This window comes from Arachis ipaensis, chromosome B4 (assembly GCF_059453495.1).
Source record: "Arachis ipaensis isolate K30076 ecotype BB chromosome B4, ASM5945349v1, whole genome shotgun sequence".
In the NCBI taxonomy this organism is placed as follows: domain Eukaryota; kingdom Viridiplantae; phylum Streptophyta; class Magnoliopsida; order Fabales; family Fabaceae; genus Arachis; species Arachis ipaensis.
Window position 1 is genome coordinate 13,401,326 of NC_142439.1, and position 13,744 is coordinate 13,415,069.

Sequence of the window (13,744 nt, forward strand, 5' to 3'; positions counted from 1 at the left end):
AATAGAATTTGAAAACACAATTATCCATATCCAATCAGCACAAAGGAGTAATAAAGTAAAACAAAATTTTAAGTCAAACCTGAAAAGCAAGAAAATACATGAGACTGGAAGTCTGTTACTAGAAATTACTGTGTACGTTTGTAAAGATGCAATAAGGAAAACCTCTTGAATATGGAGGTTACTGATGCGTGAGCATTTTATCTATCTTTTCCTTGTGAATTTGCACTTGAATTTCTAAGTTTAATCAAAATTTAAATATCTTTTAGCCACTATGGATTCTACTTTGAGTTGTGCACAATTCTATTTATTTCAGGTAGTATTTGGATGGATTTGACGGAGTTTTGTAGTAGAAAAGGGAGAAAGCGAATGATGTTATCAATCCTGACCTCCTTGCACTTAAACATGAATAACTTGAGCTACAGAGGTCCAATTGATGTGATTCCAGTGGCATTGGAAAGCTAACTTCCAGGGCTTTCCAACGATATATAATAATGCATACTTCTTCTCCAGCAACCTCTGCCTCCTCCACGTTGAACTTGGCCCTTGCCAAGTTCAGCGTGGAACTTGAAAGCTCCCACGAACGCGTACTAACCATTCCACGCTGAACTTGAGAATTTCCAAGTTCAGCGTGGATCCAAAGCTCCAAAGGAAGAACTGCACCTCATCCATGCTGAACTTGAGGATTTCCAAGTTCAGCGTGGACATGAACGAATCCAATGATCCCTCGTACAAGGCTGCGCAGAAAGTTTAATGAATTTTGATTTAATTTTATTTTATTTATAATTAGGAAAAGATATTATTTTAGTTTTAGAAAATATATTTTACATTAATTAGGATTAGATATAAAAGGGAAAAGAATCAGTCTTTCGGACTCCTCTCTTCTCTTCTACCTCATTCCAGATTTACAGTTTTTCAGAATCCTTATTTTCTCTTTGAACCATGAGCAACTAAACCTCCATTGTTAAGGTTAGGAGATCTATCTATTGTATGAATTGATACTATTACTTTTCTATTTTAATTCATGTACTGATTTATTATTCAAGAATTGTTTTCGTTCTTTATTTTATGAATTTGGGTGGAACGGAAGTATGACCCTCTTTCTAATTGAGTTCTTGTATAACTTGGAAAAGCTCTTTACTTGAACAACAACTTGAAAACATATTCTCCTAAATTTCTAATTATCTGGACTTAATGGGATACGTGACATATAATCCTCTTATATTTGGGTAATTAGGATTTCTGTGGCATATAAACTAGAATTGAACTTCACCCTCTAATTGGAATTAAGTGACCAAGAAATTGGCAGTTGATGAATTTTAGAGGAGATTAAAAAGGTCTAAGGAATTAGGGTTTAGTCACATATAGTTTGCCATGAATTAAATCTTTCATGATTAAAATAGTTAGTAAGAAAAGTCAATTCGGAAAATAGATATCTCTGAAACCTTAACTGTTTCTCCATATATTATTCATTACTTGTTTACTGGTTGCTTTTCTGATATTCTAAATTTACTGATTAATGCAATTGAACTCTCAAACATCATTTTCTGTTAGTCTAACTAAGTAAATCACATAACCATTGTTGCTTAGTCCATCAATCCTCGTGGGATCGACTCTCACTCACCTGAGGTATTACTTGGTACGACCCAGTGCACTTGCTGGTTAGTTTGTGGTTAGAAATTCCGCACCAAGTTTTTGGTGCCGTTGCCAAGGATTGACTGTGATTAACAACTATTAGTTGTTTGATTGCTTAGATTAGGTGTTTTAATTTTAATTTTATTAAAATTTTGTTTATTTATTTTCGAAAAAAAATTTAAATAAATAGTACTAATATTTTTCTTAATTTCTGAAATTAAGTTTGGTATTTCCTAGTTAGTTTTATTTTAATTTTTTTATTTTAATTTTTAGAATTCTGTTCTTTTCTTCTCTACTTTCCTGTTTACCACATTGTGCGTTTAATTCTTTTTGGTGTTTTGTGCTAAGAGAAAATAATGGAGAGAGATCACATGGGTTACTACTCACACCCAGGGAGTGATTCTTATTATTGTGAATGTGAGAACTACCCAAATTTTGGTTGGCAAAGTCAAAACCAAAGAAACTTCAATGCTCCATATCCCAACTATCAAGAACCACCATCTCCATATTCATACCAAGAACCACCACCTCTCTATCCATATCAAGAACCATCATCTTTCTACCCATATCAAGAGCCACTATCTCCCTATCCATACCAAGAACCATCATCTCCTTCTTATTCATATCAAGAGCCACCATCTCCTTATTCATATCAAATACCATCAGATCTTGAGCTTCTCATGAAAGAATTCTTACATGATATAAAGACGAGTGTCAAAAATGTAGAGAAACATGTGCAGTCGATTATCAAGTCACAGGAAGAAGAGCAAGCAAACTCCTTCCCAAGAGATATAATACAAGATCCTATAGAAGTAAGTGAGGAAATCAATCAAAGGAGTTTACACTCCAATGAATTAGAGTACTTTCCACCCTCACACATGAAAGAAGAGGAAGATGCAAAAACAAAGGAGGAAGATGTGCCAACAAAGAAGGAAGATGCAGAAACAAAAGAGGTTGTAAGGGATGAAGACAGTTATGGGAATCTACACTCCAATAAAGTAGAAACTGGCATAGATAGTGAATTTATTGAACCACAAATTCAAGAAGTTTTTGATGAAGGGTACACTCTAACTATCACACAACACCCAGATTTTGAAATCAAAGAAGTGAAGGCAACCAAGAAAAGCAATGAAAAGTGGATTGTGACCAAGAAACAGAAGAAAATACCATGAAAAAGAAAAGGTCAGCAAAAAACAATCCAATCTCTACCCCCAACAAGAAAGGTGAATCAAGCTAATCACAATAAAAGAAAGATTGTTAGGAGGAATTTATATCAGGGGGAACTAATCTTCACCTCTCCCCCCTTGGAGACATTTCTTTTAACCAACTGGAAGAAGAGGAAGAAACTTCAATAATCAAGTGCCAAGCTAGTGACGTTAAAGAAACGCTTGTGGGGAGGCAGCCCGATGATTTCGTATCCTTAATCTATTTTTCGTAGTAGTAATTTTATTCTTTATTTGATTTTTTTTATTGAATTTTTACTGTTTTTCCTTTGTTTTACGTGTGTTTGATCATGCAGAATTTTTAAAACAGGAATCGGACACTTAAAAAAAAAAATTTTCGCCCACTCTAAAGAAGGGTGATTCTGCCAGCTCCACGCTGAATTTGGAATTTTCCAAGTTCAACGTGGAGTGTGCGTACAATTTTGATGAGAGGCTCTGCCAAGTCCACGCTGAACTTGGAAAATTTCAAGTTCAGCGTGACAAACGACGTAAACAGCGTGCACTATGGCCAGATCTCACGCTGAACTTGGTCCATCCCAAGTTCAGCGTGGATACATGCGTACGATGAGGGAGTTGCTTCAGAAAAATCCACGCTGAACTTGGCTCCTTTCAGGTTCAGCGTGGAGAATGAATAGCACAAACGAAACATGAACATCCCTGCCATCAAGTTCGGCGCCAAATCCTTATTGTTCGCAACTTCCACACACAATCAACAATTGTTGCTTTACCAAATCCCCAATGCAATCACCAAATCTCATTCAGAGATCTTTTTACTTTTGACCAATCCCCCCTCCTCTTTCTTATAAACATACATATATATATATATATATATATATATATATATATATATATATATATATATACACACCCCCCACCCTTATATATATATACACACACACACGTTCCCCCCTATATTTATATATATACGTCCCCCCCCCCCCCTTTTATATACATAAATAAATCAATCAATCAATAAATAAATCATTCTATATATATAAATAAAATAAAAACAAAAAAAATAAACAAATTATATAAAATAAAATAAAATAAAATAAAATAAAATAAAATAAAAACTATATATATATATATATATATATATATATATATATATATTTTAATTATTTTAATCTCTCTTGTCTTTTTATCATTTGATTTTTTACACTAATATTTATTTTTACTCTTCCGTCTGTCTTTTTATGTCCCTTTCTATTTTCAGTTCTTCTTTGCTTGAGGACAAGCAAACTTTTAAGTTTGGTGTTGTCGCTTCGCTTGTGGATTTTCTGTTTATTTTAATGACATCAAAGGGAGGCAAATAATCTCCACGGAGGAGCACAGCTAGAAGAATGAGATGGCCACTAGGATAACTGAGGTGGTTAAGTTCCTTTCATTCTATATTTCCTCCCATTCTTATTATGTTATATTCCGATTTTCTGCTGTTTTGTTTTTGTTATTGCATGATCAATTGTTATTTCAATTTCTAAGTTCTAGTTTAATTTACTATTTATTTTGCTATTTGATTTTTATTCTGAAAGGGTGTCTCATGTATTACTCACTGAGCTTGAAATCAAGAAAAGAAAAGAAGTGATGTATTGCATGAGAAATTGAGTTTATATTAAAGAATAGTCTTATTTACTTAAATGTGGTGATATTATTTGTGATTATGAATGAATGACATGAATAGTGCATATTTGAATTTGAATCAAAGGATGTTTATGTATAAGGAATAAGAATTTAGAGAACTATTATGACTTCTCTGAAATTAGTGAAAGCTTAATCCTTAAAGCAAAAGAAACAGCAAAAGAAAAATAAAAGCAAGGTCCAAGGCTCTGAGCATCAATGACTAAGGAGGTCAGACATGATTAAAAGCTCAAAGAGTTTTTTCCTTAGTCATATGCTTGTGGTGTTCTTGTGTCAAGTAATCCTTGAGACAGAATATTTAGAGTTGAGACCAAATGCATTTGGCAGAGTATGCCCAAGGCTTTGAGCACCACTGTCTGGGAGTAACTGAAAGAAAAATCAAAACTTAAAGAGAGTTCCCCAGTTAAGTACTTGTGGTGTTTTTGTGTCAAGTGAAGCTTGAGACAAAACATTTAAAGTCACGGCTAGGCTCAAGGTGCAAAGCACCAAAGAAAAGAGAATTAAAATAAATTTGCTGTGTTCAAGGATTAAACTGAAGTAGAAAGATCAGAGAATTCATAATATAATCTGGATTCTAATTTCGAATGACAGTGATAGTCCTCTGATTCAAAGGAGAGTGAGATGCCAAAACTGTTCAGAATTGCAGGAGATAAACCCCACTTTAAGAATAGACTTGAGCATAATTGAACTCTCACTTCTCATGCAAATTCACATCTTAATCATGCACTTATTTTGGTTGCTTGAGGACAAGCAACAATTCAAGTTTGGTGTTGTGATGCGTGAGCATCTTATCTATCTTTTCCTTGTGAATTTGCACTTAAATTTCTAAGTTTAATCAAAATTTAAATATCTTTTAGCCACTATGGATTCTACTTTGAGTTGTGCACAGATTTCTTTATTTCAGGTAGCTTTTGGATGGATTTGACGGAGTTTTGTAGTAGAAAAGGGAGAAAGCGAATGATGCTGTCAATCCTGACCTCCTTGTACTCAAACATGAATAACTTGAGCTACAGAAATCCAATTGACACGATTCTAGTGGCATTGGAAAGCTAACTTCCAGGGCTTTCCAACGATATATAATAATGCATACTTCTTCTCCAGCAACCTCTGCCTCCTCCACGTTGAACTTGGCCCCTGCCAAGTTCAGCGTGGAACTTGAAAGCTCCCACGAACGCGTACTAACCATTCCACGCTGAACTTGAGAATTTCCAAGTTCAGCGTGGATCCAAAGCTCCAAAGGAAGAACTGCACCTCATCCACGCTGAACTTGAGGACTTCCAAGTTCAGCGTGGACCTGAACGAATCCAATGATCCCTCGTACAAGGCTTCGCAGAAAGTTTAATGAATTTTGATTTAATTTTATTTTATTTATAATTAGGAAAAGATATTATTTTAGTTTTAGAAAATATATTTTACATTAATTAGGATTAGATATAAAAGGGAAAAGAATCAGTCCTTCGGACTCCTCTCTTCTCTTCTACCTCATTCCAGATTTACAGTTTTTCAGAATCCTTATTTTCTCTTTGAACCATGAGCAACTAAACCTCCATTGTTAAGGTTAGGAGCTCTATCTATTGTATGGATTGATACTATTACTTTTCTATTTTAATTCATGTACTGATTTATTATTCAAGAATTGTTTTCGTTCTTTATTTTACGAATTTGGGTGGAACGGAAGTATGACCCTCTTTCTAATTGAGTTCTTGTATAACTTGGAAAAGCTCTTTACTTGAACAACAGCTTGAAAACATATTCTCCTAAATTTCTAATTATCTGGACTTAACGGGATATGTGACATATAATCCTCTTATATTTGGGTAATTAGGATTTCTGTGGCATATAAACTAGAATTGAACTTCACCCTCTAATTGGAATTAAGTGACCAAGAAATTGGCAGTTGATGAATTTTAGAGGAGACTAAAAAGGTCTAAGGAATTAGAGTTTAGTCACATATAGTTTTCCATGAATTAAATCTTACATGATTAAAATATTTAGTAAGAAAAGTCAATTCGAAAAATAGATATCTCTGAAACCTTAACTGTTTCTCTATATATTATTCATTACTTGTTTACTGCTTGCTTTTCTGATATTCTGAATTTACTGATTAATGCAATTGAACTCTCAAACATCATTTTCTGTTAGTCTAACTAAGTAAATCACATAACCATTGTTTCTTAGTCCATCAATCCTCGTGGGATCGACTCTCACTCACCTGAGGTATTACTTGGTACGACCCGGTGCACTTGCCGGTTAGTTTGTGGTTAGAAATTCCGCACTAATTACCTCAAGGAAATTACATTCAAAACCATTTCAAATCATAAACAGAAAAGTGATAAATTCCAGGCACACTTGACACTAACACTAGTTGCATGAAAAAATGCCAAAATGTTATATAATTCAATATATTGTACAGCTGAATCCTAATACCTGCGAATCCTTTGGTGTAATGACAAGATAATGACAATTTACAATCACAATGACAATCACTAAATTCTACAAAAATGAAAATCACAAGAGCAGTTCTTCTCATAATCACAAGAGAGGAAAGTTTGAGTGTACAACCTGCAACAAGATCTTCCATTCATACCAAGCTCTTGGGGGTCATAGAGCAAGTCACAAGAAGATCAAAGGTTGCTCTTTTGCTTCAAGGAATAATAATGATAAGAGCAGTGAAAACAGCATTAAGTTTGAAAATAACAAACAGCAGTTACAATGCCGATATATAATAGGGGAGATGTCTATACAACATTTTGGCTGAATAATATAGGCAAGATGCTGAAATTCTATGAGAGCAAAATAATGAATTAATGACCAATTTGATTGAGAATGAGGGAAGAGTAACCAATATTATTTTGTTGACTTTTAATTCCACTTTCTGCTTGGATCCTTGGCTCTCCACCACAACTCCTTGCACCCAAAGAGATGCACCAGTCGTAATCAAACCAAATTTAACCTAATAATAAGCTCCAGATCTTGAAAACAGACAGATAAAAAGCTACAAATTGCACTGATGAACTTAAAATACACCGGCTTTCATGATAGGCAAGAGTGATCACCGAATAGAGTTTCAGGAAAGAAGCATACTTGATCATAACCTTCTGCTCTCGAATCCATCACACATTGCATATTAGAAAGGCAGGAACCATCTTTAATCTGGATACAACAAACAATATTCTCAGTCAAATTAAAGGCATAGGGTTATTAACTTATTGGCCATAGACTGGGACAATAACCCTATAAAATAAAGGCGGAAAAATTCTACAATAGTTCCAATCAACCAAAATAGCAAAGACAAAAAGAGAAGCCGGTTTCACACATCTTACCAAACTTTATAGAAAACAACTAAAAGGCTTCACATTAAAGATAAAAGACCAGGATGAACTGCAACATGTCCACTCACACACCAACCCATTATAAAACCTTAAACACCAAGCAAAATCCAAGCCAAACACCACAAACAACATAAATCAAGCTCACCCAAAAAAATAGAATATTTTTTTCAAAATAATAATAATAATAATTTAAAGGGCCAGTTAATTACTTCAACTCAGTGTCATGGAATAATTGACAAACCCCAATTCCAAAATTAAAGCAAACAGCAGAAAATGCCACTCAGAAAACATAACAGCTCAGAGAATCACAAAGAAAGTTACAAACTTTGGTGAATTAACACACCTGAGATACTGAAAACAAAATAAAATAAAGAAGCAATGCTATGAATGCATCAGGAATTTCACTTGAAAAAGGGGAAATAAAAGAATAGGAAACATTACTGACATTTATGTAGAGATTGAGGATCAAAACTGAAAAGGGTCACAAGACATGGTTTGAGTGACTGTATGATGAAGAGCAAGCTTAGTGTTACAACGGTTTCATGGAGCAAAATTAAAGAGTGGTGACAGAAACAGTAGAGAGAAGAGTGTGTGTGAAAGTGAAGTGAGTGAGTGGAAACACAGAAACAGGGAAACAAAGATATTAACTACATAAGAAGATGAGTGAGAAGAAATTTCAGAAATATATTATTATTATTATTATTATTATTATTATTATTATTATTATTATTATTATTATTATTATTATTATTATTATTATTATTATTATTATTATTATTATGAAGTCATGAAATAAAAAATAAGTGAAACATAGACCGGGACAAGAACCTAGCCCTTAAAATTGGCCTAATCCCTGAAGCATATTTAGTACTATGATAGTCACTTTACTAGTATTTTAAGGCACAAAAAATAACATTAGTTCTATGCCATTGAAGAAATATTAAACCAAATATAAGATTGATAATGACAATCAACAAAGAATTAAATAGCAAGTATTTCCTTCTTTCATCGCTGTCTTAGTTCCTTAAAACTCTCTGGTTTGCTCATCAATTTTACAGTTATAAACTAAAAGTCATTAAGAGAGATGAAAATCTGTTTGGTCAAGAAGGTAAAAACAATACATATTTAAGCTATCAAAGTAAAAGGATCAAATTCTTTGTAACATTACATGCATATTTAAACCAAATGCCTATTTCTGCTATTGACTGCTAGGAAAGAGTTAAACAATAGTATTAATTTGGTTTCAACTTTCAATAGGCATGCAGGTTTTCAATTTTCTTCTGAGTTTTACAAAAATGATTTGTAGCATGCTCTATGGATTATAATTAGCCAAACTTCAAAGATTTAGAGTTGTATTACTAATTATGATATAAATGAAACACTCGTATATGAAGACAATAGCTCAATGCCACCAACACAGAAAAGTACAATCAGCACCCAAATGGAAGACAACACTAAATGCAGAAGACAACTCTCATTAAGGCTATCTTTCAGATTTTTATTAATGGCTATGAAAACGGGATAAGTAATGAAAAACTCATAGTAACAGTATAGCACCTCCTAATCATAATTTCATGTAAGAGATTCAAATTATTTTCTTACTAATAAATTGTAAGCATAAATACGCAAAAGACACTTACATAAGGACCTTGAAATTCCTACCACCACCTGCCCAGGGACCAACTCACAGTGAAGGAAGCATTGATGGCCGAAGCAGAGCTTGCGATAGAGCGCGACAGAGCAGCGACGGTGGCAGAGCGCGATGAACTTGAGTCTGAAACACCCGTAAGGAAAGCGATATACCGGAGAGATAGAGAGAGGTCGACGGCGAGACCAGCCGTGAGAGAGGTGAGACTCAGTGAGCTTGACGGTGAGAGTGGCAAGAAAAGAGCAAAGACTGACGACGGAGACATTGCGAGCGCCGGCAACTGACGAGGTTCTTCGCAGAGTGCTATTAGGGGCTCTTCGTCTCGGTTAGGGGTTCTTCGATTGGGGTTCTTCATCGTGGTTACGGGTTCTTCGTGAGGCAAATTGCAGCGACGGAAGGGAGCGGCGGCAATGAAGGACGATGAGTGTCGTCGTAGCGGTGAGGGCGAGGCGCAATGAAGGACGAGGAGTTAGGGCACAATGGAGAGTGGTCATTGCATTGGGGCTTTTGAAGGAGGAGTTAGGGCAGGGCACGAAGAAGAGAGGCTTTTTCTTATTTTCTCTAAGTCTTTAAACGAAGAAGGAACATTTTTAATTAATTTCAGCATCTTTTTTTTTTGGGAACCTTTTGGCCACGCTTTTGAAGCGTGCCAAAAGGCTTGTAGGAAATGGCTACGCTTGTGGAACGCCGCAATAATAAAACCCTATTGCTACGCTTTGAAAGCGTGCTGGTTTCTCTCTACGGCTACGCTTTTTAAACGTGGCAAATAAAAACGTGACCAAATCTCGCATCAATGGCCACTCTCATAAAAGTGTGGCCATTGACACTTTTCGCCACGCTTTTCAAGCGTAGCAAAAAAATGTGGCCAAATCTCTATTCTATCGCCACCCTCATAAAAGCGTGGCCATGGACCACTTTTGGCTACGCTTTTAAAGCGTAGCAAAAAAAAGCATGGCCGTAGGCCTTTTTTCTTGTAGTGACACATTGAATTTTAGAAAAAAAAATAGATTAACAAGTACATTAATGTAAATGCAACAACACATTATATAATTTTTTATGACTGAATGGTCAAAATAGCTTATCAAATTATACTTGTAAAAACCAACTTGGATTATTAGTCGAGTGTTTAGCTTATTCATCTGTCTAAATAAGTGTCAAAAGTTTGAATTTCGCCTTATACTTGTAATGATCTATTGACCAATAACAAACTTTTAAATGAAACTCCAATCTATAGTGAATTAGTCTTAATTAGTCAGTCGATTTAAAAAATATCGTAAAAAAAAAATTTACATGTAAATCAAATTGATCTCCCAAAATTTTATTGAGTCAAACTAGTACATCAAATTTGCTAACGTGACTTACACTAATTCCAACCCCAGATTTCGCCTGCATTTTGTTTGTAATACCTTGAAAAATGGAAGAAATTGGGGGGTGGTTGGCCGAAGAGAGAAAAATAAAATAATATTAATTGTAGAGTCTAAATAATAATAATAATAATAATAATAATAATAATAATAATAATGAAAGTTTGTTAATGGTGCAAAGAAGAAAGGTTGAATCTGTGAACTTCTTTTAGAATTTGTTTGCTTTTGCTTCTCACTGAATTAAAAATTTATTTGCTGTTGAGTCTGCCAAATTAAAAAATATTATGAGAGAAAAAAAATTCACATATAAATCAAATTAATCTCCCAAAATTTTATTGAATCAAATAAGTACATCAAATTTGCTAATGGAACTACATTAATTTCAACGCCAATTTTCGCCTGCAGTTTGTTTGCAATATACCTGGAAACATGGAAGACATTGGGGGTCGTTAAAAATAAATAGCTTTATTTTGCCTCTTGTTATTTTATAAAAAGAAGCTAGAGTAAATTAATTACTAATAGTCTTGTTAAGAGATACCTCCTATTAAGTACCACTTACGATCCAAATCGGATCATAATATCGTTAGTCTCTCTAAATTTGATTACTATTATATATACCAATTCATATTTCATAAAATCAAAAAAGTATACCATTTTTGTTTTTTATTTCTTTTCATACACTAGTTAGCAGTCTCATTGCTATCTTTGCCTCTATATCATTAGTAGTGTTGCTGCCGTGAATCCCACCATAGCCACTAGCAGCAACAACAACCAATAACAATAATGTCTTCCAAATTGAAGACAACATCATCCGATCTGCGAATTTGCAGCTTTGCAATAATTAGGGATGACAAAATGTAAAATGAGTTCGGTAGATGTAAGGGTAAGAAAAGATGGAGCAGAGGCAGGGGTTGGGGGTAATTATATGGGATATTACGGCACACAATAATATAAAAATTGCAAACATAATACTATCAAGCCTTATACTATCATAGCTAATATTTTTTTACTTTATTATAAATGGAACCTCATACGAAGGTGCTTATAATTGTTTTTAGATGAAAATGCAACCATAATATATATTGGTATGTGACATGTTGCTCAAAATAAAAGAATTTGATTTATACTTTACTAACCGTTACAAATTTTGATGTTGAATCTTCACATAAACAAATAACTATAGACAATTTTGCCTAAGTTTTCTCTCAATTAATAATATATGGGCCAATCTAGACCTTATTTTGGAGCAAAAAAAAAAAACTATTAAAAAATAACACAATCATATATTTGCAGAGATAGATATATAATTAAGTATATCAGATGGTCACACTGCGAAGAACAACAGTTTCAATGGTGAGACCAGGACCAAAGCCAAAAAGCACACCCCAATCAAGTCCTTCACCGGTGGTTTTAAGTCCTTCTTCAAGAGACTTCTTCCTCATCAAATCCATGATGAAGAACACACATGCACTTGACATATTACCATAATTGCTAAGCACATCTCTAGTAGCTTTCATTTTTTCTGGTTTCAAGTTCACCTTCTGTTCAACCTGGTCCAAAATTGCACGTCCACCAGGATGTGCAATCCAAAATATTGAGTTATAATCAGATATACCCAATGGATCAAAAGCTTTACTGAGTGCGTCATTAATATTTTGCGAAATAATATCAGGAACACTCTTGTTAAGATAGAATGTAAGTCCAACTTCACGAAGGAGACCACCGATAGCTCCATGGCTGCCAGGGACAAGTTTTTGATCGGTCGAAACAATCTCAAAGATAGGCTTCTCAACCTCTGGCACAGGATCAGAACCAATGATAATCGCAGCAGCTCCATCCGCAAACAATGCTTGTCCTACAAGACTATCCATGTCTGTCTCACTAGGACCACGGAATGTCACTGCCGTATTCTCAGAACAAACGATAAGAACACGAGCATCCTTGTTGTTTTCAGCCAAGTCCTTAGCCAAACGAAGAACAGTGCCGCCAGCGAAGCAGCCTTGGTGGTACATCATATACCTCTTGACGCATGGGTCGAGTCCTAAGAGTACGATGAGTTCATAATCAACGCCAGGCAACGCAACACCGCTGGTGGTGCAGAAGATCAAATGTGTGATTTTAGACATTGGCTGTCCCCATTCTTTGATGGCCTTGGTTGCAGCCTCTTTTCCAACTCTTGGTACCTCCCTGATCATCATATCTTCCCTTGCATCCAACGACGGTGCCTTGTATGCACACATGTTAGGATTCTCTTTCAGTATTTCTTCCGTTAAGTACATATGTCTGTTTTTTATCTGTGTTCTTTCACCTGAAATAATAAATTGTAATTTGCATCCATCATTACCTTTGATAAAGTCTAGAAAATGAAATATATAGCAATAATGTTATTCTTGAGTTATTTTCGTAGTGACTTAAATCTTTAAGTACCATTTGAATATATAGTTTATCCAAATTTGTAATTATAAAAATAATGTTATTATTAAGTAGTTATTACTATTAATATCAAACGGTGAATATGATATGTTGTATAATATTTTAATTTTTTATTTTAATTAATATAAAAGTAAAATAATAATTTTTTTAATAAATATTAAACAAAATAAAACTAAAAACACTTAATAAAAATACATACAAATACGCTGAAATTTCTTCTTGAGATCAGTCATGTGCTCGCTATTAGTTACTCTGAAATAGTAATCAGCATATGTACTCTGATCAACACAATTTGATGGATTTGCCGTGCCAATCGCCAATACAGTTGCAGGGCCTTCTGCCCTTTGAATGTTGCGGATCTCACTCACAGACACCATCTTTTCTTAGAAGTGTTTTTTGGATAGCAAAGCTTGGCTATGTTCTTTGGGATAGCAAAGCTTATTAGCTATGTGTTTGGTATTTTGGTGAAGAATT

The 13,744-nt window shown here is 34.4% G+C and overlaps 1 protein-coding gene across 1 annotated transcript; it reads right to left on the reverse strand.

Annotated features, from left to right (window-relative positions):
• Positions 1-11,932: 11,932 nt before the first annotated feature.
• LOC107638898 (stilbene synthase 3-like) lies at positions 11,933-13,744 on the reverse strand. The gene is made up of 2 exons (XM_016342298.3): positions 13,470-13,744; positions 11,933-13,145 (listed from the first exon to the last, which is right to left on the reverse strand). Exons 1-2 carry the CDS (start codon positions 13,645-13,647, stop codon positions 12,154-12,156), a joined length of 1,170 nt encoding a protein of 389 aa, XP_016197784.2. The 5' UTR covers positions 13,648-13,744; the 3' UTR covers positions 11,933-12,153.